Genomic DNA, 26195 nt, shown 5'->3' on the forward strand with positions numbered 1-26195 from the left:
TGCAATTAACTATACCTTACCAGACATGAAAATTGGCATTATAATAATGAACTGCTAACCTAATGTGTATATTATTACCAAATGTACAAATATCTAGCAGGAGTAAAATCTATGACCATGCTATGTGGTTAATTCAGGGCATTGAATAAATATTCCAATAAAATATCTTAATTAACTGTCTGTACATTACGCAGATGATAGGTGGCATCTGAGCAGCAAGCCCAGGGATGCACAGATCATTCAAAGACAAAACTCCCAATCTTGGTACTACTGTGCCACAACAATGAACATTTTGGATCTCTACTTTATCACAGTGTGGTGGATTAAACACATTTCAGTGGATGCAATGCTGAAATTAATCAGTTTTGTAATTTATTAATTACTTTATCATTTAGTGTTATTTTGTTTCCCATGGAAAACAATATTTTCATTATTTTTCAATTTTTCATAAAGCTTCAAAAATGACAAAAAGTAAGCTGAATTTCAACATGAACACGCGTTTAAAAATGTAAAAATTAAACTACGTTAAAACAACTACAAAAATATATAGCTATATTTTTTTGACCTTGCTGTTGTTACATCCCTCACACTAAAAAAAACCCCTGTAAAATAAACATTTAGAATTACTGACCCATCTGTCGTTTTAACACATGCCATGTCAGTGTACTGAGTATGGATTGATTGTCCTGTCATATATGATAAGAGTTTTCAATAATAATCAAAAACAAAAACTTCTCGCCTCGCCAGCAGATGGCGTCAGAAGTCTTCAACCAATCACGAGCTCCGCTGAGGATCATGTGACCGGAGCAGGAAGCGTGAGGTAGCGGCTAATATAGGTTCATTGAATCGTTAAACACGCGGTGTTTCTGACCGACTGAGTGGAAAATGGCACCTACAGGTAAGAAATACGTGCTACGCTAAACTTCAAAAGCATGCAGAATATAAGAACCTTAACATAACTGTCTGCCGTCTACACGAAGCCGGAGTAGTGGCTCGTTAGCGAGCTAGAGCTGCTTAGCTCCGGTTCCGACAACCAAAACACACCAGACTTCGGCTTTTGTCCCACACTGACAGGGCCTAAGTTTACAATGCAAGCGATTCGTTAATCATAATGATTCTCTGTTTGCAAAAACATTTCTTATGTGTTCTTCTGACGCGGCTTCTCTCTTTATAATGTTGGTTTAGGGTCAACCTACTTAAATGCGATATGTTTAGTAGAGCAGTGGTCGGCAACAGGCGCACAAATACATGGTAACAGTCAGTCATTTTTCATCAATTAATATCTTACATTATGCTTCGACTATGTTCTGTCGCGCCGTCTAGTGCCGACCACTGTAGTTAACTAACATAAGTTATGAAAATAAGCAGGACTCGCTGCTCTCAAACGCTGGGGGCGTGTCTGCGGTCGCGCTGAAACCACGCCCACTACTGATATACAGCTATACATGTTTGAGCTGCAAGCTCGTTATTTGCGCGTTTCTAGTGAACGCGCCATGTTTTTAAACATTGATGTCTCTGGGCTAAGACCCGGGTATGCATTCACCCTAGAACCGTCTCTGCCTAGAATCGGTATATCTAACATCACAGACATTCAAAAACACAAACTAAGAACTTGACCCCTAACAGTTATTATAGTGTTAGGGGCGGGGCCACGCTCGGTGGCTCCATTGCGTCATCGAGCCACCGTTTTAGCCCCGCCCAAACAAAACTGAAAACAGAATTGGTGAAAAACTGTTTAACGTTCAGTACTACATAGTTCAGTCTTTGTAATGTTTCAGCAATACATTTCTAATGTGTTTAGAAACAATTCTCAGAAGTCTCTTTACACGGATTTATTAGCAAACTATTCACACGCCCTCAACAATATCACTCATAATGACCGTAAAGAGCAGATATCATGTTCAGTTGGCGCTAAAGAGATAGCAATAAATCTTATTTAACCTGTATGATACAGTTATGTGCATTTAATATGCATGTGTGAGTTATATAGAGAAAATATCTTATTAAAATTACAAAAATATTATATCTTATTAAAACATTTTAAGTTGAAATTCCTGTTTAAAACAAATAAATTTATTTTAAGTAAAAAAAAAAGTTGTAGAAGTGAAAATTCACTAGCCAAACGAGTCTACACACTTTTATACATATCGTCGTTAATACTGTTGAAGCATGATTGGTTGATATGTTGTTTCAGGAATAATAAATTATATGGTTGTATATTTAAGTCACAATTAAGTTCATACCGTTATAATATTCAGTGTAAGCCATGCTGTTTTTGAATGTTTAGGTGAAGTTGTGTTTGGCTCTGGGGACCGGGTCTGTGATAACAACCGTTTGCACTGGGATCTCTCTCCGGACCGGATCCAGCAGCTTACTGAAGAGCTTATTGCCAAGACCAAACAGGTGTATGACATGGTCGGAGCGCTGGACTTGGCCAGTGTCAGCTATGAGAACACACTGAAGGCCCTCGCTGATGTGGAAGTGGAGTACACCGGTAGAAATCAGTTACATTATAAATGCAATTTAATAATATAAACGCTGCTGAAAAACTTGTCATCTGATTATGTTCCTTTAGTAAAAGGCATTTAACAGTTCTAAACATGCCCCCCTTCAGGTTCACACGTTTTTATTTGCTTTAATATCTTTATGGATTTTTTTTTATGTAGAATTTTTAAATGAACACTGGACTGAAGCTTTTTTGGGGGGTATTTTATTTAAAGCGTTTCACATTTTAGAACACAATCCCCCATGCCAGCAAATCACAGGTAAAAAAAGATAAATAAACCCACATATAGGACAATTAAATTAGGGAAATTTTTCAGAATCGATCTGATCCCGAAAATTCGGAGTATCTGCCGATACCAGTGCAGTTTTTTAAGATCAATGTAGAATTTCTATACTTCTCTGTTTTGACCTGATCGTCACTCTTTTGTGTGTTAAACACAATCTACTACATATAGATAACTTCATTTTAATGAAAAATAACAAATGGAAAAATATATAATCATAATTTATGACAAAAATACTATTTTAAAAAAAGTTAGTGGATAATTCAGCAGAAAATTGGTGCACAATTTTATAAAACCTAGTGAAACATTTTTATTTACAAATAAAAGTAAATGTAGGACTAAATCTGGTAAAATGGTACACGTTGCTCTTTGTATTGTTGTAAAATACATTCATGACAAAACAAGCAAATATATTTATGTATAAATATATACTATAAAATTAAAAGACATTTTTTAAATCTATAGCCCAGTGAAGAAGGCAGCAACATGTGATAGGACAGAACGAGAAAGACTATTAATAATCTTTCATTGTGCAAAAGTATTATAATACGAAAGGTTCCAATGCAGAGCGGACACAAAGCACTTGAGCATCCCGTGCGCAGAATGATGCGCTTGAATCGATACGGAGTCACAGCGCGCAGCCCTCTGAGTCCACACAGAAAAGTTCAAAGTACAAAGGGAAGAGATATTGATGCATAGTGTATTAAATCTGTGCGTTAGTTTATAGATCCTTTTCTTTTAACAGTTTTAAACCTCAGTAACTGTGCGCTCTTGAAGAGAGTTTGACTGATATAACCGAACGCAGCACAGTTTGAATGCTGAATGGAGGATGACAGACAGCCGCAGCGGAGAGAGTTTACCTGAACTTGAATTTAACGACTTAAATATTCATCTGTACCTCAGATTAAACTATGGAACAGCTTCAGAACACTTGAAATATAGTGTACGAAAACTTGATGGTGCTTTATAATGTGTTTGTTCCTTTCGTGGGGCTCAACAATAACACTGAATATTATACGCACAATATCGGATTTGGATCGGTTTCGTCTGAAAATGAAAATTCTGCAGAAAATGACCGTATCGGAGCCAATACCGATCCTGAGTATCGGATCGATGCATCCCTAAATTAAATGCATATACACCTGCATAAACATACACCATTCCTACTTGTGTACTTATACAATGGACTGAAGCATTTTAGCTTTACTTGATTATCCATACATTCAAAAATGTATCTGTTCGCATCAAATGGGATGCATAAGGTTTTTGAGGAATGTTTATTTGTATCGTTCAGTCATCACTGAGGTGTTTCTTTCCTTCTCAAGCATGAGCTCCATATTCTCCTATGTGATACTATATGATCCATAAAAGCTCGATATATTAAATGTTTTAAAGACACATACAATGTTTATACCATTTTATGTTTAACAATAATTATTTATTATATACAGAGTGTCGGCGGGTCCTTAAAGTCTTAAAATGTCTTAACGTTTTCCTAATAAAAGGCCTTAAAAAGTCTTAATGTCTTAAATATTTTTGGTCACATTACCGCTAAAAGATGTTTTTCAGTCTGACGGACCTAATGACAGTTTACAATCATTCAACAGACATAAGATTTATTTTTTTTACTTACCCGACCGGACAAATAGCCTGACTAAAATTGAAGTGACAAAAAAATAACCAGCAAAGCATCGAAACGCAAGAATGATTTATAAACAGCGATTTATAATGTGTTTCTGTATCAAGGCCATGCTGTTCAGACTCGTGCTGTCTGTCTCTTTGTGAGAGACTTCCAAACCAATGAGCATAACAGCACACAGAAAGTCAGAAGAAACATACTGAGGTAAAAAATCAAAATGTTTAGTTTATTCATAACATGATACAGTTCAGTAACACACCATGGGAGCTATTTTGTTGAATGTTTTCACGATTGCAAATATCACATTGATTTTAGTTCAATAAACAAGTAGTCAGGTAGTTATTAAGTTACTTTTTAGACGCAATATTTACTGTTTTTGTTCTATTTCTACAACAAAAATAGTTCGAAACAAAGATCACAGCAGAAGGATTAAACATTCCCCAAGGCAAGCAACACTCGGCGGTGTTTTGCTTCTAAATGATTCGGCGTTCTGAACGAATCGATTGTTTGACTCAACGACTCACTCATTAAGTCACTTACCGCCACCTACTGGTGGTTAAGTATGCATAAAAGTATGCACCTCACCCCCCCCCCCCCCCCCCCCAACATTATTTATTTTTATATCCAAAAATGTTTTTACAACAGTCTCATAACATTATTTATTGCAGTTGTAATTTTGCAGTGTAAATATTTAGTATTGAATTTATTGATTAATTGTAATAATTTGACATGAAAGATGATGCATACATTTAAAATGGTTGAAAAAGGTCTTTGTAAAGGTAAATGAAAATATGCAGATTTAAGTATGTAGAAGCTGATAAAACACTGAAAATACTGCTTCAGAATAAATTGTTTACACCACCAAAAATCTTGGCGATGCTGTACATTTGTGGGGATATTTTGTATATGGAATGTTTTCTGCTGATATGAAAAGTTCACAGTATATCATGGTAATAAATATAATTTATGACAGTGATATTTTTTTTTACGTTAAACATATGAAATATTACATATGTATGTAATATAATGTGGATTTCCATTACAGGTTTAGGTCTTAAATTTCATATAAGGTGGTATTAAAATTAAGTCTTAAATTGAACTTGTTCATATCTGCAGAAACCCTGTATATAATAATTAAATAATTAGTAAAATTTCAAAGTAATTGAATGTAATTGGTATTTATCAAGTAATTTTAATTATGTTGTAAACAGTGATTTAACTCTTGTGCGTCAATTTAAAAAAAGTTACAAAAGTCCTTAAAGGTGGGGTATGCATTTTTTCAAAAACGCTTTAGAAAACGAGTCAGGGACAAGTACCAAAACAAACTTGTAGCCAATCAGCAGTAAGGGGCGTGTCTACTCATGATGCAGAGGAGAGAGTGCTCATCAGTGCACATGACGGACATTAGCCGAGCGACGACAGAAAGATGGAGATGACGGATAAAAAACGAAAGAGGAAAGCGTTTGCGGAACAAAAAAAGGCTTACATCGTGTCTACACCGGACGCAGCAGCTGTCCTGTCGTGGTTTGTCAACACTGGACGCAACAAAGCGACCGTTGAAAATCATTTTAAATTTGTGTCATTATGTCATAAATAGAATGCGGCTGCAGTTTACTGTCGGGGATTTGTCGTGTTGTGGTGCGGCATCCAGTGTAGACAGCATCACTGATTATGAGTTTTGCTTGTTTCACAGAACTAATCGTTGCCTTATGTATGTGGGGGGGGGGGCGGAGCTATCAAAATAGGGGCGAGACCCTCTTGGGGTAGGGGCGTGTTTGTTTTGGTGCTTTCAAATGTCAACATTGGCTACCAGAAATCGCTTACCCCACCTTTAAATGGACAAAAATGTCTGTCAATGTCTGTTTTTTTAAATGGGGGAAAATATTTTCCATATAATGCCAAGAAGAGTTTTATTATTAAATTATTTATAATTTAAATTATTATTATTATTATTATTTACAGTCTTAGATAATTAAATGATTAGAAACAGTATTAATATTGATGCATTAATATTTTTTATACAGTGTCAGAATAAAAAAGGTTTCTTAGCACACATGTAATCCACCCTCTGATGTCCGTACCAGTACACCCACACAATTATATTACATAATTTCAATGCAGTTGGCCTTTTTTTAGCAGAAGCAGAAAATGTATGATCTGTGCATTAACAGCCAAAATGAACAAATAAACCAAAATAAAATATACAAAAATGTCCCTAAGGATGCACAAGGGTTTAACAGGGTTTACATATGATGTAACACGTATTTTACAAAATATTTTCAGATTTTTAATAATAAAAATTAATCAAGACAACATTTCTGTTAATCATCTAAGTAGTTATTGTTTGTTTTTCGAATGACTTGTATCGTTATATTTCAGTCCAGGGGTGACATTTGCAAAGAAACATACCAGGTTTATCTATTTATCTACTTTTGAAAGCGCCATCAAAAAAAAAAGTCTGAGTGCGCAGGAAAACTGTGTTTAGTGGTATACGCCATTCAGCACTTTTTGCATAATGACACGCTGACCAGCTCGTGTGTTCCTCTGCCCTTCACCATTGTTCAGGTGTTGAATTAGCTGAATTTGAATTCCAGCCAAACAAAAATATGCCCCTTTCTATTCCTCTGTTTTATATTTGTTCAATAGACATATGTTGAATTAATATGCATAGAATCTCTGAGGACCTGCTGATTAAATTCAAGCATCAAAAACAACCGATTGATTTCTTTTTTCTTTTTGCAGTTCAGCGGAACATGCTGGATTTCCCTCAGCATGTGTCCCCCTGTAAGGCTGTCCGAACGGCCAGCACTGAAGCTGATAAGAAGCTGTCAGAGTTTGATGTGGAGATGAGTATGAGAGAGGATGTTTATCAGAGAATCGTGGCTCTGGAGGTGAGCAGCGAGCACTAACACATCTCCCTCAGGAACTAAACGCTAGTATCTCTCAGGGACAGAACTGAGGTCTGAGACAGCTGAGAAAACCTGCTAACTGACTTAATCAAATAGGTCACACACTAGTGTGTTGTTCCACTAACTTTTGCATAAATTTTGCCAGGTATTTATATAAAAACAACTAAAGAGGATGCAAGTTTAGAACACCTTTTGTAAACGCCTCTTTTTGAAGCAACTGAATTTTTATTTTATAATGTCTTGTCATTTTTAATTTATTTATAAATAAATCAAAATAATTATGTACTTTTTAAAAGGAGAAGCTCTCAGATGAGAGTTTAACCCCTGAGGCGAAGCGTTACATGGAGAGACTCATTAAGCTTGGCCAAAGAAACGGCCTCCATCTTCACAAAGATACGCAGGAGGTCAGATATTAAGATATTCCTTTCAGTTTGCTGTGGAGCAGTAACACAACGCTCTCTTCTAGCCTATAACAGGGTTTTATATTCCCTGTAACAGGAGATCAAAAAGATCAAGAAAAAAATGAGCACTCTGTGTATCGATTTCAACAAACACCTGAATGAAGATACAACTTGCCTCCATTTCTCTCGTGAGGAACTCGGTGGGTGGACAGAATACTTTCTTTTCAGAGAGACACTTAGTGCTTGCATGAACAATTATTTTTCTTCTCTTACATGTAGTTTTGAAAATAATATATGATGGGTGTAAATGCTTTTATTAGGGGGCTTCCTGAGGATTTCCTTAACTCTCTGGAGAAGGATGACTCTGGAAAACTGAAGCTCACTCTGAAGTATCCTCATTATTTCCCCACCATGAAGAAATGCTTCATCCCAGAGACACGGAAGAAATTAGAGGAGGCTTTCAACTCGCGTTGCAAAGAGGTCAGACATCCCAGAAATCACCTGTACCCAGAACTAGAATGCTACCCAATAACAATATGCTTTAAAATAATTGCAGTGAATCATTTTCATAATGCTACTGTAATGTTTCCCCTGACAGGAGAACTCTGCTATCCTGAAGGAGCTTGTGGAGTTGCGCGCTCAGAAGAGCAGCCTGCTGGGCTTCAGCACTCATGCCGACTTTGTCCTTGAGATGAACATGGCCAAGACCTCCAAGACGGTTGCAACTTTCCTTGGTAATGACTGATATCTTTACATAGAAATAGACAAGAATCTCACATAAATAAAATAACAAAGTTGAGACTGGAGCTGAAACTCTTAAAATGCTGATATAGCATGTAAAAGCAAGCATTTGAGAGAACCTTTTTATTTTAATGAAAATTATGATTTTTTTTAAAGAAATTATGCATTCAGTTGATCAAAAGTGACTGTGAAGATAATATATAAGACAAAATATTTCCATTTCCATTTATTTATCAAAAAACCATGACAAAATATATTGCAGGTTCCACAAAAGTATTTGCATCTGTTTGTTTGAATCAGGTCTCCTCTGTTGGAATAGAATTGGCTAGATGGCACTGGAGCCTCCGGTATTGAAGAGCCAGTGGTGGTTCTGTAGGCAAACATCAATGCCTCGAATTTAATGTGAGCAGCTATTGGTAGCCAGTGCAAATTGATGAACAGAGGTCTGACATGCGTTCTTTTCGGCTCATTAAAGATTAATCTTGCAGCGGCATTTTGGATTAATTGTAGGGGTTTAATAGAATTGGCTGGAAGACCTGCCAAGAGAGCATTGCAATAGTCAAGTCTGGACCGAACAAGAGCCTGAACAAGGAGTTGTGTTGCATCTTCCGAGAGAAAGGGCCTGATCTTCTTAATATTGTATAATGCAAATCTGCAGGACAGGGCAGTTTTAGCATTGTGGTCTGAGAAATTCATCTCATCATAAATCAAAAACAGCCAGAAACCTTGGAGTTGTGAAGGAGTTATGGTAGATGAGCATAACTGGAAGGTGAGATTGTGATGAAGCAATGGGATAGCGGAAACTACAAGCAGTTCTGTCTTAGCTAGATTGAGTTGAAGGTGATGGTCCATCATCCAGCAAGAAATGTCTGTTAGACACGCTGAGATGTGAGCAGCTATCGTCAGATCATCAGGATGGAATGAGAGGTAGAGTTGAGTGTCATCGGCATAGCAGTGATATGAAAAGCCATGTTTCTGAATGACAGAACCTAGTGATGCCATGTAGACAGAAAAGAGAAGTGGTCCAAGAACTGAGCCCTGAGGCACCCCAGTAGCTACTCTATAAGCATATTTACACACACACACATATAGAGACATACATGCACACACATTTTGTTGCAGAGATATCTATTTGAAATAAATTATAAGTGACAATACTTATTGCAAGTCTTCTCTTTTTAAGAGTCTATATGTCATTTTCAGGTTTTTCTGTAATCATAATCTGGCATAATTGTAAAAACTGACCATGTCTGTATGAACAAAATGGTAAACTTTGACTAAATGTGACTTCAAATGTTATAACAGTGATTTTATAATATCTAAGCATGAATCCATCAAACCTATGAACAGTACTGTTTAAGTTAGTTCAGTGGTTCTCAAACCTCTCCATGAAGTACCCCCAGCACTGCACATTTTGTATGTCTCCCTATATCTGATACACCCACTTCAGGTCTTGCAGTCTCCACTAATGAGCTGATGAGTTGAATCCGGTGTGATAGATGAGGGAGACATACAAAATGTGCAGGGCTGGGGGTACTCCAGGACAGGTTTTTCAAGTAGGTTGACTGCATTGGTCCCAGAGATATATCATATGATATGAAGATCTAATGTTTGTGTGAATATATAAACATGCTCTACATTTTGAAGTCATTTTCTGTAGAAATATTGGTTTTTGTGAGGCCTTTTTAACTGTTATAGCACCACCTATGGTTCAAAATCCACGAAACTTTGCATTCTTGTTAAGAGTAATCTGATACATGTTTTCACCAAGTTTTGTAAAGTTTCGAGTTTTTATTTAGGTTTTATAGGCTTTTCTGTATATTTGACCACGCCCCTTTTCTAAATGACCCCCTTAAACGTAACCAAAGAACAAAATTCAACAATTTGATAATTATTGCTCTACAGAGTCCACAGAATATTACTGCAGAGGTTTGATCGAGATTGAGCGAAAAACCTAGGACTAGTTCGCAAAAGTAGGTTTTTCACATATTTGTGAATAATTAATGAACGATTTGATTGACAGCAATGGTTTTTGAGGCAAAGTTGTGCATTATGAGGAGATCTATCAAATGATATGCATATTGTCTGGATGTGTGTGATACCACGTGAATACAGAGCCAAAAAATCTCGTTAGCGCCAACTAGTGGCCGATTTATTTCAAAATTCTTACAGACCTTTAGGGCCATGGGTTGAACATGCCCACCAAGTTTCGTTCCGATCGACCTCCATTAACCTTGTCTAATAGGTGCTCAAACTTCACTGGCCAATGGCGGCCATGTTTTTTTAGATATGCCAATGTCCTCATAGATGCTTATGGCACATTGGACCAAGACACTGCATACTAATTTTCAGGTCATTTTAACTAACTCTTGCGTAGTTATAGCTGTTTTTAGGTTTTTTTCCATCTTACAGAGCTGCACAATTTTTTTTATTTGACCAAAGATTGAGCTCTTACACATGTGTACAGAGTTTGGTGAAGATATCTAATTTTGTTCACGAGTTATAGCCTTTTTCATAAAATTGTCCCTCCGCTTTCGAAATTTCAACTTTTTTTTTTGATAATTATTTATTGATGTTCACTGTCCAGATAATTTTTCTACACTGGTTTGGTTCAGATTGGGCAAAAAACCTAGGATTAGTTCGCAAAAGTAGGTTCTGAATCTGATTTTTTTTTAAGGCTTTTGTTAAGTCTATGACAAGCGGTTTAGGAGCTATGAGCGATTTCACATTTTTGTTTGTTGTAGCGCTCCCATAGGCCGATTGAGTAGCGTGCCAGACTACTACCTTCTGACAAAGTTTCAGCTCTCTAGGCCTTAAGGTTTGTTCTGCACGATCAGTTTTAGGGAAAAATAATAATAATAAAAATCTTAACAGTTACAATAGGGCAGGGTTCGGCAAGTAAGTTTGGCATTGGGCCAAGAAAAAAAAATTCAACACTAGATGGTAGGCTAGAACATAGTCAAAGGATAATTTAAGAGATTCATTGATGAAAAATGCAACCAGAATGGCCTGTGACTGACTGTTACAATGTATTTTGTAACTGGTAGTGAGCTGTTACTTTGTGTAAAATCCTGCGACAGTCATTAACAAAAAGCCACATTTGTGTGGCGGTGTCCGATCGGTGTATGTGAGCGGAGTGGAGCGTCAACAATTTCTCACCTGCACTCCGAGCATTTAATAATCACTCCGCTCTCACTGATATCAGAAACACGCGTCTGCGTCTAAATTATTTCAGTATTTTTGAAATATCACAGTTCTATGCCCGTTTCCGCCACTGAATAAAAAATAAAAAAAAGGTTATTGCGACTTTTTCTCACAATTCTTTTTTTTTTTTTCACAGAATTGTGAGATATAAACTCACAATTGCAAATTATAAAGTCAGAATTGCGAGTTAAAGTTCAGTTTTGAGGAGGGAAAAAGACTATGTTCTCAGAATTGCGAGTTGATCACGCAATTCTGAGAAAACAGAAGTCAGCTGTCAGCTGAAAATATTCAGAAGGAACAAATAAATTCCTTGAGAAATATAACTTTCTGCTCATGTCCACTGCAGTCATCATAGCCTTCACATTCTTTCTGATTTGAGTGATCCTTTTCTATCTAGCTAGCTAAATATGTTTAACATGTAAGTTCTTGCTAAATATGCAGTTATATTAGGGTCCTTGGCATGAATTGCACTCGTGATAGAGCGGTGATGGAGCGCTCTTGGAGCGATTGAAAACCATGACGCTCCGACTTAAAAAAAAAAAAAAAAAAGAAATCCACTCCTCGCTCCATTCAAAATCACACCGCTCCGCTCACATACTTAGATCTGTCATGACAGCAACAGTTACTCACAATCAATTTCAGAACCAGCCGCTATCAAAATAATCTGGCTACGGGCGTGGGCCAGATATTATTGCTGGCGGGCCACTTTTGGCCCGTGGGCCGCCTGCTGCCGACCACTGCAATAGGGTTTAATAGGGTTAATACTTTTGACTCATCCATTTTCTTAAAAATGGTTTAAAGCCTGAAATGTGAAGTGTATCATTTTATAAAACTGTTTTTGTGAAAACTTGTATCTGAACTGTAAATCAAAACAGTCATTTTACAGTTTAATATGTTGCTATAAACATTGCCCTACTCCGCTCATATGGTATTTATTTTATTTGTGCAGGTCTTAAAGGACTTAGTCTTAAATTTGAGCTTAAAAATCTTGCAGCAACTCTTTTTTTTTTTCCTGTTGAATTTAGTAGTACTTTGTCTAACCCTTTGTCTTTCCATCATCTCCTGCACACTATAGAGGATCTGGCTCTTAAACTGAAGCCCCTGGGTGAGCAGGAGAGGGCTGTGATTTCGAAGCTGAAGGAAAAGGAGAGCCAGAAGAGGAATCTGCCCTTCACTGGAGAACTCCACGCCTGGGACACACGCTACTACATGACCCAGGTGGAGGAGACCCAGTATGCAGTGGATCAGAACCAACTGAAGGAGTATTTCCCAATGGAGGTGGTTACCAAGGGCCTACTGGACATCTATCAGGAGTTGCTCAATCTCACCTTCCAGCAGGTGGAGGGCGCTGCTGTCTGGCACGATGATGTTACGCTTTACTGCGTTAAAGACCGCACCTCCGGCCAGGTCGTGGGCCAGTTTTATCTGGATCTTTTCCCCAGGTGAGCACTCATACTTGTATTTTACAGACTTTTTTCCTGGTGATTATGCTGGGGGATCTGAATGTTTTTCTCAAATTGGGATTCAGGGACCGGAATTGCAAAAACATTCTTAGAATTGATTTATTTATTTATTTTTTGCTATCCTCTTATTTTTGTATTTAAGAAATAGTTTAATAATATGTTGTATTTTTAATACTTCCTAAGAATGTTCTTATCTTTTTTTTAAGAAAAGAGACTAATCTTAAATAAATCCCCAAAGGTAAGCTTTTTAATGAATTTATTGGATTTTGTTTGTTTTTTTACAAAAAGTGTACTTTAAATAATTTTTTAAAATTACATTTTAGTTAATAATCACTTAAAATGTTAAATCATATTACCATTTTCATTATATGCATTATAAACATTGAAATTATACATAATGCAGTATAAAGGTGTTAAAGGTGCCATAGAATGGAAAACTGTCTTTACCTTGGCATAGTTGAATAATAAGAGATGTGTACATGGAAATGACATACCGTGAGCCTCAAACACCATTGTTTCCTCCTGTTTTAGTATGGTTTCTGTTTTGGTTTTCAAAACTAATGTGAGACCAGCGAGGTGCTAATTCGGCGAGAGAAGGGGTCAATAAAAAGGTCCGTACACCATACTAATCAAGCAATTACAACTGTTTATTGTTGATACACACAGCTGATATCAATAATACTGATAATGATCACAGTTAAATGCATAAAAGAATAGTGATAATCAAAAATAAACACATTAAAGAAGGATAATCATAAGCCAGTGCATAATATATGAATGATCATGAGTAAATGGATAAAAGATAATATTCGTGAATGAATAATACACTAACTTGAGCATACACTAAACCTAAAACCCCAAGCAAAATATTATAACCAATATACAACCTCAGAACTGTGCCATCATCTTCACTCTTCAAAAGACTGGGGAGCCCGTTTCAGTCACAGTGGAAGACCAACACCTGTCCGAGAAATGCCGGGCGATGCGCGCTTATCCCACGGCTGAGCTTCCACTGTTTCTGAAAGAAACCCCATGTTTTATACTTCAAAATTAGGTGCGGGTTAAGAACAACCCTCCAAGTGAGAGAGAAAGCAAGTTGGCCAGACTCGATCCCTCTCCCAGTTGGGTGCCCTGTGTTTCAATTACAAAAAGAGGAACCATTACTCAGCAACATTTCTGAGGTTTCGCAATAAGTGTGTATTGTGCCAGAATTCTGCACCTGGATGATCACACGACAACAGTTTCCAACCTTATCTTGAAGGTCAATGTAACCTCTCTCTCCCAGGAGATTGTGATGTTGCAACCGTGCCCCTAGCTTTTCAGTCTCTGAATGTTCTTCCGTTGAGCGTAACACAAAAAACAACCCATCTCTTACACCTCCTTATGTAAATCTCATGAATGCAAAAGACCACTGAAAAATAGGCGAATCAGAAAATAATACAGACTGTGATGTAACAGTCGGGATCACTAATAGCTACGCCTCCAACATTTGCATACACCCGCCCGTGTTCGAGGCCAGCTGCAAGCCGAACCATCAGAAGTTCTGCAGGTATTGTGAAGAAACAAGCGAGGAAAACAGCGAAAATTAGTTGTTTCTTCAAGTTGTTGAAATATAAACATTTAAACAGTTGCAGTTGTAACCTGTTTTTATTATAGAGCTATTCAAACATGCATTAAATAGTTAAACATATAATGAATATTTAATATAGTGAATATTACATTTATGGTGTGAATTTCTTTATACAGTTGACAGAATTTGAAAGTTAAAACTTTCATCTCAAAGGTAACGAAGCACAAAGATATTTAAAGTTTTGTTCAGACATCAGCTATATTGAGGCAGTCAAAACGCACGATGAGAGAATTGCTGTTTATTGGAGGCCCGTTTAAACTGTGTTGGCTGAAACCTAAAATAAATTTTTGGCCAAATATTTTTGGTTGGTGAAATTACTATTTGAAGTGTTTTTCATCGAGTTGAACTGCAAGTCAAATAACACAAAAGGCTGTCATTTTCTTCTTAGGAAAAAACTAAAATGCTCTTAAAATATTTCCTAAGAATGATATATAATACGTGATTTTTTATTTTATTTTTTTATCCGGAATTGCACTTAGGATCATTCATATGAACTTCTTTGAATTTCTTTAAACATTTCTTAACATTTTTATGAAATTATTTGTTTCTGAGACGTAGACCCCATTCCCATCCTGAACGCAGAGCTTCATCTAGATTAATTGCTAATTCTCCATTATCCCTGCAGGGAGGGGAAGTACGGCCATGCCGCATGCTTTGGCCTGCAGCCCGGCTGTTTGCTCCCAGATGGGACCAGGCAGATGGCTGTGGCTGCCATGGTGGCTAACTTCAGCAAGCCCACCGCTGACGCGCCGTCCCTGCTGCAGCACGATGAAGTGGAAACGTACTTCCATGAGTTTGGGCATGTGATGCACCAGCTTTGTGCCCAGGTCTGAATTAGGGCGTACAGTGACATTTAGGTTACAACTATTTTGCACTCTGTGAAGTTTAAATATGGACGTTCTTGTTTGTTCAGGCTGACTTTGCGATGTTCAGCGGGACTCATGTGGAGAGGGATTTTGTGGAAGCTCCGTCTCAGATGTTGGAGAACTGGGTCTGGGAGAAGGAGCCCCTGAAGCACATGTCCAAGCACTACAAAACCGGAAACCCCATTCCAGAGGAGCTTCTGGACAAACTCATGAAGTCTAGACTTGCTAACACAGGTGACCATAGAACACGCACGGGTCATTTTCACAATAAAAACTTAAACTGATCACACACTAGCTACAAGTTAATGTAACAAATGTTTACTCTGTTTGCTCACACTTTCCTAGTCTTATTTTAAACAATTCAGTAAATGATTTTGAATGATTTTATTTGGTCTAGTTAAAGCTGCAGTCCGTAAGTTTTGCCTCGTTGTCTCCATCTCTGTTTGAAAACCTGGAATTACTAACTTTTTCTCCGTTTTTCAGGACTGTTTAACTTGAGGCAGATTGTTCTGGCTAAGGTGGACCAGGCTTTGCACACAAAGAGTGGGCTCGACCCGGCTGAGGAGTATGCCAGGCTTTGCCTGGACCTCCTGGGAATTCCTTCTTCACCAGGTGAAATGAGATTTAGGTCTCAGCAATATAATACAAATATATATTTTTTTTAACCCCTTGATGAATATCCGATATGTAATTGCTCTGCAATGGCTTAAAGGGCAAATAAATGGAAAAATATTTGTTGCAGTATTGTACAGTATTACAATATTTATGTAATATGCTTAAAAAACTGTAAATAAAATGAACACAATATACAGGTGTGCACATAAGTGATGCGCATGCACGACCTAAATAAATAAATGTGCTGTGTAAATAAGTTAAGACCGCTCATTTGAGTACTGACATGGTTGACCGCTGTTAATGCACAATCACCGTTTTAGATCGACTAACTGTAATACTGTATAAGATTTCCAATCGAAATGAAAGTATAAATGTGATCCTGGACCACAAAACCAGTCATAAGTAGAACAGGTATATTTGTAGCAATAGCCGAAAATACATTGTATGGGTCAAAATTAAAAAAAAAATGTTTATGCCAAAAATCATTAGGATATTAAGTAAAGATCATATTCCATGAAGATGTTTTGTAAATTTTCTTACTGTAAATATCCAAATGTAATTTCTGATTAGTATTATGCATTAAGAACTTGATTTGGAGAACTTTAAAGGTGATTTTCTCAGTATTTTGATATTGTTTTTGCACCTAGATTTTCAAATAGTGTCTAGGGTTGGGGAAGGAAGCATACAACTGAAATAGCATCATAATAGATTGATAACATATATAAGTAGTGTAAAAAATAAATAAAATAAAAAATAAAGACGAATAATAATAGTAATAATAAAGACAACAAATGTTATTAGCAGCAATAATAACCATAATATTATTAATCATAATGATAATAATAATGATTTCATCAAAACTGGGAGAGGGTGGAGGACAATGAAGAGAGCAAGTAACAATAATAATATTAATAATATTAGATGTGAATTATAAATTGATTTTTAATAATTGGGGGTGGGGTCCCACCTCACAGCCACCCACCCGTATTGCAACTCCACCACACCAGATACAGACCTGGATGTCATAGCCTACTGGGGGCCGGAGGCCAAACAAAAAAGATGATGAAGAAGAGAAAAAAAAAAAAAAATTAAATCTTATCGATGTTGTCCTCCACCCCTTCCCAAAACTCAAAGATTAATATTCAAATTAAGTTCAAATAGTAGTTTAGGTGGGGATGTGTTGTTGTGATTGGTCTCAGTCAAAGAAGGTCAACAGATTAATGACTGCTGGAGGGTAATGAGAGCTGACCAGAAGGGGTGTAATTCTACTGTATTATGAGATGAACTGGATAGATTTTCCATTGAGGTTTTTCCAGGATGCAATATGTATGGATTTTCTTGATTTCCAGTTCATGAGGATAGTTTTCTTGGCGATAGCTAGCGCTACCAGGAGTAACTGACTGTTTGTATTGTCTGTATTGATTATAGATATATCGCCTAGTAAACAAACTGATGGAGAATTTGGGATGTGACACCCCATAGTGACAGATAATGATTCAGTGACTTTTTCCCAAAAATGTATAATTGGGGTACAATACCAAAGGCCGTGAACATCTGTTTCATTTTGGGTGCAATGTGAACATGTTTCTTCTGTACGGTTAAGTGAATTCTGTGAAGTACCTTATACTGTATAAATGAGATATTTTTGCAGATTTGTGTCCAGAAAACGGCATCCGGAGCAATAGATAGGTCTGATTCCCATTTAGCATGTGGTAAAGTTTTTATTTTAATATTATTCTGTATATTTTAGAGAGAGTTTTTTTGAGGACGATATATTAATTAACTCTGAGATTAAAGGTGAAGGTTCTAGATTAACGGTCCGAATGTTGATTTTTGATCGGATAGATGATTTGATTTGTAGATATTCCCAAAAACTATTACTCCCGATGCCGTATTCCTGGACCAAATATGAAAATAAGGCCAGATTATTTCTATGAAAGATGTGTTGGAGTTGTGTTATGCCCTTTTCTGCCCATGTGTGTAAATGAAGTGTCTTTTTATTAACTGTATAATCTGGATTATTCCAAATGGAGGTGTATGTAGATGGTACAAGAGGAGTGTTTGTGATTTGGTGAAATCTCCACCAGGCTGTCAGAGCTGCTGCTATAGTTGGTGCTTTAAAACAGAAGTGTTTTTTGATTGTCTGACGGTAAATCTGAAATTAGAATATCTTTACAAATTGTTTGCTCAATATCTAGCCATATGTTTTCTGATGAGTTTGGGTGAATGCATTTGTATATCTGTTGAAGCTGATTAGCCAGAGAGTAGTGCTAGAAATGTGGTGCTTGCAATCCTCCTTGTGTTTTTGGTTTCTGTAACGTAGCTAGTTTCTTATTTTTCTAGTAAAATTTGATAATAATTGAGTCTTAAACCAGGTGAGGGTGGGTTGTGTTGGGATCATTGAGAATAAATAGTTTAGTTTAGGGAGTATAGTCATTTAGATTACTGATATTCTGCCCATAATGGTAAATTCATCCAGCGTTGAAGATCATCAGTTATTGTTTTGAGTAATGGGGTGAAATTAAGACTAACCAGCTCTGACAGCCTGGGGGAAATATTAATGCCTAAATATGTGATGTGATTGGTGCATAGAGGGATAGGTGATGTCTGGGATGTCACGTCCAAGCTATTGTGATTTAATGAAAGAATGGAAGATTTACTCCAGTTGACCGAGTATTCAGAAATGTTCGAAAATGAATCAATAAGTTTAATTGTTTCTTGTATTGATGATGAGGGATCTTGTAAATACAATGATGAGTAGCTTGATGGTAATTTTGGATCTTTATTGGGTTTGAGAAGAAGTGAAATTGTGGCAGTATTCATATTAGCTGGGAGTTTTAATTTTTGTTGTGACTCACTTAACATTCTGATGAAGAGTGGTGATAGAGTGGACCAAAAGTGTTTGTAGAACTCAGCGGAGAATCCATCAGGACCTGGTGCTTTATTATTAGGCATGTGTTGTAGTGCTGTAAGACGTTGGGGTTGTGTGATGGGTGATTCTAGGCTATTTCTTTGGTGTTCATTCAGTTGTGGTAGATTGATACGGTTAAGAAATGAGTTGATGTCATTTTGATTTGGGTCTTTTTCTGTTGAGTATAATTTGCTATAGAAATTGTGAAACATTTGGTTAATTTCTTCCAGTGAGTCGGTAGATTTTCCTTCTGGGTCTGTAATAACTGAAATTGTTGCTTTTTCCTTGTTTCGTTTGATTTGATTTGCCAAGTATTTACCAGATTTATTACTATGATGAAATTCTTCTCGTCTGAGCCTATGAATCAGGAATTGAGTATGTTTATTGATTATTGCATTTAATTTAAATGTATATTCTCTTAATTTATTTTGTTTCTTCTGTTGGGTTATTTATATTGATGTCTTGAAGTTGTTTAATTTTCTGCTCCAATTCTGTTTCTTGTTCTCTTTCCTTCTTTTTTGTAAACTGAGTATGAGATTATTTTCCCTCGTAGTACTGCTTTTCCTGTTTCCCACAGAAGAGAGGGAGACATCCAGGGGTGTCATTAATTTCTAGAAAGAATGCCCACTCTCTTTTAAAATAGTTGTCAAAATCTGGGTCTTTCAAGAGAGAATCTGGTAGCAGGTTTATGAGGTTCACTTCTATTCCTTTTCAATGTTACTGGAGCATGGTCGCTAATGACAATTGGATGAATCTTTGATTCGGAAATGTTTGATATGATAGAATTATTGGTGAGAAAGAAATCAATGCGGGAATATGAGTGATGGACTGGTGAGAAAAAGGAGTATTCTTTGGCGTTTGGGTGTTGTAATCGCCAGCCATCGCCAAAACCAAAATCACTCATGAACTGTTTTATGGTTTCTGCAGATTGCCAAATGTGTTTATTTCTTAAACTAGATCTATCTATTGCTGGGTTGAGAACTGTATTAAAATCACCTGCTATTATGACTGGACAATAGAAAGATTTGAAATAGAGGAAAATAAGTTTTGAAAAAAAGACGGGTCGTCTGTGTTTGGGCCGTATAGATTACCAATCGTAGTTTGTGCTTTGAGTTGTCTGCCTTGCCTCTGAACCAGTTCTTTTTGTTTATAATGTTTGAATTTTGCGATGATTGGACGTGGATTGCTGTTGTTTTGGGATCTGATCCGATGCACGCGGTGGAAAGTGATATCCTGTACAGTTTCAGATGGTAATTTGAGCTGTTTTATCATGAAGTCTTTAACTGATTTTTCGGGGCGTCTGGGGTTTGTTCCGGAGTGCCTGTGAAGACTAGATTGTCCCTCATGCTTCGCGATTGTAAGTCCAGAATGCTCTTTCATGGTTTTGTTTTGTGACAACGGAGGTGAGTTGAGCGGTAAGAGAGTGAACGGAGTCCTTTAAAAAATTATTTTCTTTGGTGAGAGTCTATCTGTTCTTGACTGAATTCTAAGCTGTGCCGTAGTTCTTGAATGTCCTTGTGTATTACATCTATTATCCTTGCATCCAGTCCGGAAAGATTGTTTTCAATGGAGAGTAGAATGTCTCTCCATTGAATGTGGATGGTGTTGTACCTGTGCTAGTGAGTCTGAACGGGGTCTTTTGGAGTTTGGAGTGAGATTGCCTTTACTTTTTTTGTTGTCGTCTGGTTTGTCCTTGTTCATGGTGCTGTAGAGTCTGTTGTAATGCGTGTCGATGTATTCCTCAAGGTAATCCAGGTTGCAAAGCGTTATAGTCCAGTTTTGAAACGGAAGAAAAAAATGCAAAACAATTTTGTAATTAATCATTTATAAGTGATATATAATTGTCCATGAAGGCTGGAAGTGAAAAACTCCTTATATTCAGGTGTGCAGAATTATTAGGCGCATTTTCTTTTACAGATAAAATTAGCCAAAAAAGAGATTTAACTGAAAAGTCAAAAATTATTAAATCTCCAATGAGAAATATTCAAAACTAATGCAATACAGAAATTGTAAAGTTAAGACATGACCATTGGTCAGCGAAATGCTCATTGGTTACAGCGGGGTTAGAAAAAAACAGGTGGAGAAGATAAGACACACGGTAACTGCAAAATAATTAAGAATTAATGTGAAGAATTAGGTGTAAACCATCAAACATTTACTCTCCAGCGCCACCATTTTCCAGAACTGCAACCTTCCTGGAGTCTCCAGAATTATAAGATGTCAGGTTCTCAGAGACTTTGCTTTGCAAAGGTTTGATTATAGTTTTTTTTATCATGATAGACTGCAATTTAACTGCGGTGACACACAACCATGCCTTTGATAAAATTAAATAAAACCACTTCTCATAAAGAACAAGAATATGGTCTTCTTTTTAATGAAATACCAATGGTTATATAGGCTAATTATGCATTCTTTATAACAACTTGTTTATCATTCTTTCAAGCAGACATATTTATTTATATAAATTAATTTAGATTAATCTTTAGGGCTACTAAAGTTTTTCAGTCAAGAGCAGTGATTGTATGTCTTTCTTTTGTTGCTTGATTAATATCAATGACTCGGACAATAGCAACTAAATTAGGCTGCTATCCCTTTAAAACCGAATGCATGGTGACGGATGCAATGTAGGCCTACTGATACACGTTCTCCCTACTGTTTACGTTCACAGCTGTGTTTACGTGAATACTCGTCAAAACGGACATTTCGACATCATTTTGTGTGTATTTCTCCGTTCATGCGACGTGAAAGAGTACTCGCGTGCTGTGAGACGCGCTTTCTGTGTGTGTATGCTTCAGTGTCTGCACTCAGAAAACATGACGAATTAAGTTCTCTCTTGCGTCGTCAGATTTATGCATATGTCTGCTTTCCTCTTACTCCCACATATTGACATTTTTTATGTTTTATGCGCCGTGCAACATGTGTATTTTAGCTTATGTCCCGCCGGTTCATATGTTTGCATCTAACCTTCTTTGCAGCAGATTCGTTCTGAATGAATCTCTTCCCAAATTGTCCCTCCCTAACATTTTCGTCTCGTTTTTATTCGTTGACAAATGTCAATAGATTTGTCATAATTTTTGTCATTCAAAAAGAGTTTTCGTTCATTGAAAAAAAATGTTGTTGATGAAAATTATGATAAAGTATTCGTCAACGAAATTAACACCGGTTGAGAGTGACTCTTGATGGACCAGCACCACATCCTCTTGTACCACTGTTTGAAGAATTTATCTTCCAGAATAGCAGTAAGTTTTAGGAGCTCATTTTTAGTCAATCTCTGCAAGACAGACTTTTCAGGATAGGAGATGGACTAAAAATGAACTCCCAAAACTTACTGCGACATGGAGCTAAGGAGAAAATGTAGAACTTGAAAAATAAGAAAAACTGCTTAGTGGAACGCGTTTACAGTTTAAAAGCAAATAGAAAGTCCTATTTTTTTATTTATTTTCTTTATATTTATTTGCAGATTTGCACATGTACAATGTTTAAAATGTTCATGACATATTAAAAAAAAAATATTGAAATTTTGACCAGCTGCATGTTTGAGCACCTGCATTCCTCTAGGTCAAAGATGAAAAAAATGGGATTTAATGAGTAACGTCTCTATTGAGAGAACATGCTAATTTTTTATGTTAACAGGTTTACAGTGTTATTACAACATTTAACCACTTTTTATTAATTAAAAATTTTGAAATTCTTTCAAATTTAAATCTTGTACAAGAACTACAGCAAAAAACAGTTTTGTTTTTTGTAGTTTGCTGTTTTTCTACAAATATTTTAGAAATTGTATTTGAATATTACCAGTATTAACGTCAATGGATTTTATTAAATTCTTCGAACACGACTACTCAAAACGGTCTAAATTTATGAAACCTACACATTCAAAACATTATTACTCTGAAATGTTTAATGTAAATTTTAAGTGCAAGTAATGTTTAGTACTGTAAGGTCTTTCATGACACTACATTCGCTGGCGTGTGAATTTGACAGGTGCTTGATATAAAATAAATGGTGCTTAAAAAGTCCTTGAATCTGGTGTTCATGAAAGAGTGGGAACCCTGTGGTGCTCTCATGAGAACCAGACTGAAAAACTTAGTGCACCCCTGACAATATATTGTGAAATGGTTCCCATGGCGATACTGGTTGGAAAGATCTCTCAGCCAATCAGATTTGAGGACCGGAACAAACTGTTATATATACATGTTTTATTATCAGCACCTCCTCATTCTCATTTTTTCTTTTTTCCCTTATTTTTTTTTGGTGCTCTTACAGGGACAAACATGCCTGCTACCTTCGGTCACCTGGCGGGAGGATATGATGCTCAGTACTACGGTTACCTGTGGAGTGAAGTCTTCTCCATGGATATGTTCTATGCCCGTTTCAAACAAGAAGGCATCATGGACCCTAAGGTTAGATTAACCCAATAGTGCTTGTGAATCCTGTGTGTAAATGTCCTTTATGAGTCTACTCATATTTCTGTGTTGTCTCACAGGTGGGTCTGGACTACAGGAAGTGCATTCTTAAGCCTGGAGGATCTGAGGATGCTGCTGACATGTTGAAGAAGTTCCTGGGAAGACAACCCAAGCAGGATGCTTTCCTTCTCAGCAAAGGACTCACTGTTGAGCTGCAGCCGGGCAAGCCCTGCGCCTGCTGACTGCCTGAATGTTAGGCTAAGCACTTAAAACCTCAGACTGATACCTCCTAAAAAACCCAAAAAGCTCATTCACTTATCACACCTTCTCCCAACCCTGCACTTGTGCAAGGTTTCACTATGAAAATTTGAAGCCTTATTTTAAAGTTGAAAATTGTATTGACATCTGTCTATAAAAAAAAAAAAAAACTACACGACACTCTTGTTGCGTTTTAACTTTTCTGTTGAGCGTGATGAATTCCCTGTAGATGAGTCAAGGAGCTGCTTCAGTGCACTCGTAACACATAATTCGGCTGATGTCATATACGGGACTCCAGCTACATGATTAACAGCAGGTCACCAGACAGCATTATCTTTGCTTTGTTTTAATGGGAGAATCTGGGAGAACAAAGAAATTAAATTTAGCATAAAGAAAGCTTTCACCTGTGACTTTGACTTGGCATTTGACTTGAGTTTATTTTATAATTCCCTTTTTTATAAAATTATACACTAAGGGGTAACACATTAATATGATAGTCCACATTGGACATTTTGGTAACTATAAGTAACTTTGCAACTACATGTCAAACTATCTGCTTAATATCTGCTAACACTTTTTGATGGTCCATCTTTTTGATGGTTCTACTGACTTTGCAAGTACATGTCAACGTATTCTAAGTGCTCCTTATTTGGGAGTCACACTTGTTATCTTCATGTTCAAAAGTCACCGGACACCTAATATTTAATCTAATTGTTTTTAGACTTTTAGAAAGTCTTGATATAAAGCTGGGTGGCTTTAAATCAGCTTCACAGTATTTAGACGGGGAAATAGTTTGTCAAAATGGTGTCATTCTCCTCTGGCCAGACAAAATCAGCAGTTTAAATCTAGGCTAAAGCAGAATCAGATTGTGCAAAGGACTCATCTGGTTCCTGTGGTCTTGTCCCGATGGCCGTCTTGGAGACAGGGTCTTCACTGGGGATCAGTCTCTGGGGCTCATCTAGGTGTCCTGGCTGTAGAGGTCATCTCTAGGTGCTGATCCACCATCTGATCTGGATACAGTCTGGATCTGGGTGGCTACGGTGACCTCGGAATAAGAAAGAACATCAGGTGTTTTGGGAAGTGTTCCTGGTTCTGGTTGACCTAATTAATGCAGCCTAACAATCCTTTAACGGATTTGAATTATAGAAATGCGATGTGTATTATGTGTAAGCCAGGTTAAAGAGATGGGTCTTTAATCTAGATTTAAACTGACAAGAGTGTGTCTGCTTCCCGAACAGTGTTAGGTAGATTGTTCCAGAATTTGGGCGCTAAATAGGAAAACAATCTCCTGCCCGCAGTTGATTTTGATATTCTAGGTATTATCAAATGGCCAGAGTTTTGAGATTGCAGCAGATATGAAGGGCTATAATGCGATGAGAGCTCACTCATTACTGAGGTGCCAAACCATTCAGGGCTTTATAGGTAATTAGCAAAATCTTAAAATGTATACGATGTTTAATAGGGAGCCAGTGCAGTGTTGACAGAACCGGGCTAATGTGGTCATACTTCCTGGTTCTAGTAAGAACTGTAGCTGCTGCATTCTGAACCAGCTGGAGTTTGTTTATTAAACATGCAGAGCAACCACCCAATAAAGCATTACAATAATCTAGCCTCGAGGTCATGACTGCATGAATTAATGTTTCTGGCTTGACATTGAGAGCATAGGTCGTAATTTAGATATATTTTTAAGATAGAAAAATGCAGTTTTACAAATGCTAGAAACATGTTTTTCGAAGGAAAGATTGCTATCAAAAAGTACACCTAGGTTCCTAACTGATGATGAAGAATTTACAGAGCAGCCATCAAGTATTAGACAGTGATCTAGGTTATTACATGCAAAAGGTTTTGGTCCAATTATTAATAATTAGTTTTTTAAGAATTTAGCAGTAAGAAATTGCTAGTCATTCAGTTTTTGATATCAACTATACATTCCGTTAGTTTTGCAAATTGGTAAGTTTCATCAGGTCGTGAAGAAATATAGAGCTGGGTATCATCAGCATAACAGTGAAAGATAACACCATGTTTCCTAATGATATCTCCCAAGGGTAACATGTAAAGAGTGTAAAGTAAGGGGCCAAGTACTGAGCCTTGAGGTACTCCATACTGCACTTGTGATTGGTATGATACCTCTTCATTTACTGCCACAAATTGATGGCGGTCAGATAAGTACGATTTGAACCATGCCAGTGCACTTCCTCTATTGCCAACATCATTTTCTAGTCTATTTAAAAGAATGTTGTGGTCGAGTGTCAAACCCGGCACTAAGATCCAGTAGCACTAATAGAGAGATACAACCACAATCAGATGATAAAAGCAGGTCGTTTGTAACTCTAATGAGAGCAGTCTCAGTACTATGATATGGT

The 26195-nt window shown here is 36.9% G+C and overlaps 1 protein-coding gene across 1 annotated transcript; it reads left to right on the top strand.

Moving 5' to 3' along the window:
- The first annotated feature begins 780 nt into the window (after positions 1–780).
- Positions 781–23987, top strand: LOC306854828 (thimet oligopeptidase-like). The gene is made up of 13 exons (XM_079393073.1): positions 781–898; positions 2288–2494; positions 7171–7319; positions 7634–7741; positions 7836–7942; positions 8059–8218; positions 8337–8472; positions 12759–13125; positions 15402–15603; positions 15690–15876; positions 16126–16254; positions 23435–23571; positions 23655–23987. Exons 1-13 carry the CDS (start codon positions 886–888, stop codon positions 23814–23816), a joined length of 2064 nt encoding a protein of 687 aa, XP_079249199.1. The 5' UTR covers positions 781–885; the 3' UTR covers positions 23817–23987.
- Positions 23988–26195: the final 2208 nt, after the last annotated feature.

The sequence above is a fragment of the Barbus barbus genome (genome assembly GCF_936440315.1).
Source record: "Barbus barbus genome assembly, chromosome: 35".
Lineage (NCBI taxonomy): Eukaryota > Metazoa > Chordata > Actinopteri > Cypriniformes > Cyprinidae > Barbus > Barbus barbus.

Excerpts from the sequence above, each read along its gene's own strand:
- LOC306854828 (XM_079393073.1), top strand. Across the intron at positions 2,495-7,170 it reads TGTGGAAGTGGAGTACACCG|TTCAGCGGAACATGCTGGAT; the intron begins GTAGAAATCAGT and ends TTCTTTTTGCAG. Across the intron at positions 16,255-23,434 it reads GGGAATTCCTTCTTCACCAG|GGACAAACATGCCTGCTACC; the intron begins GTGAAATGAGAT and ends GTGCTCTTACAG.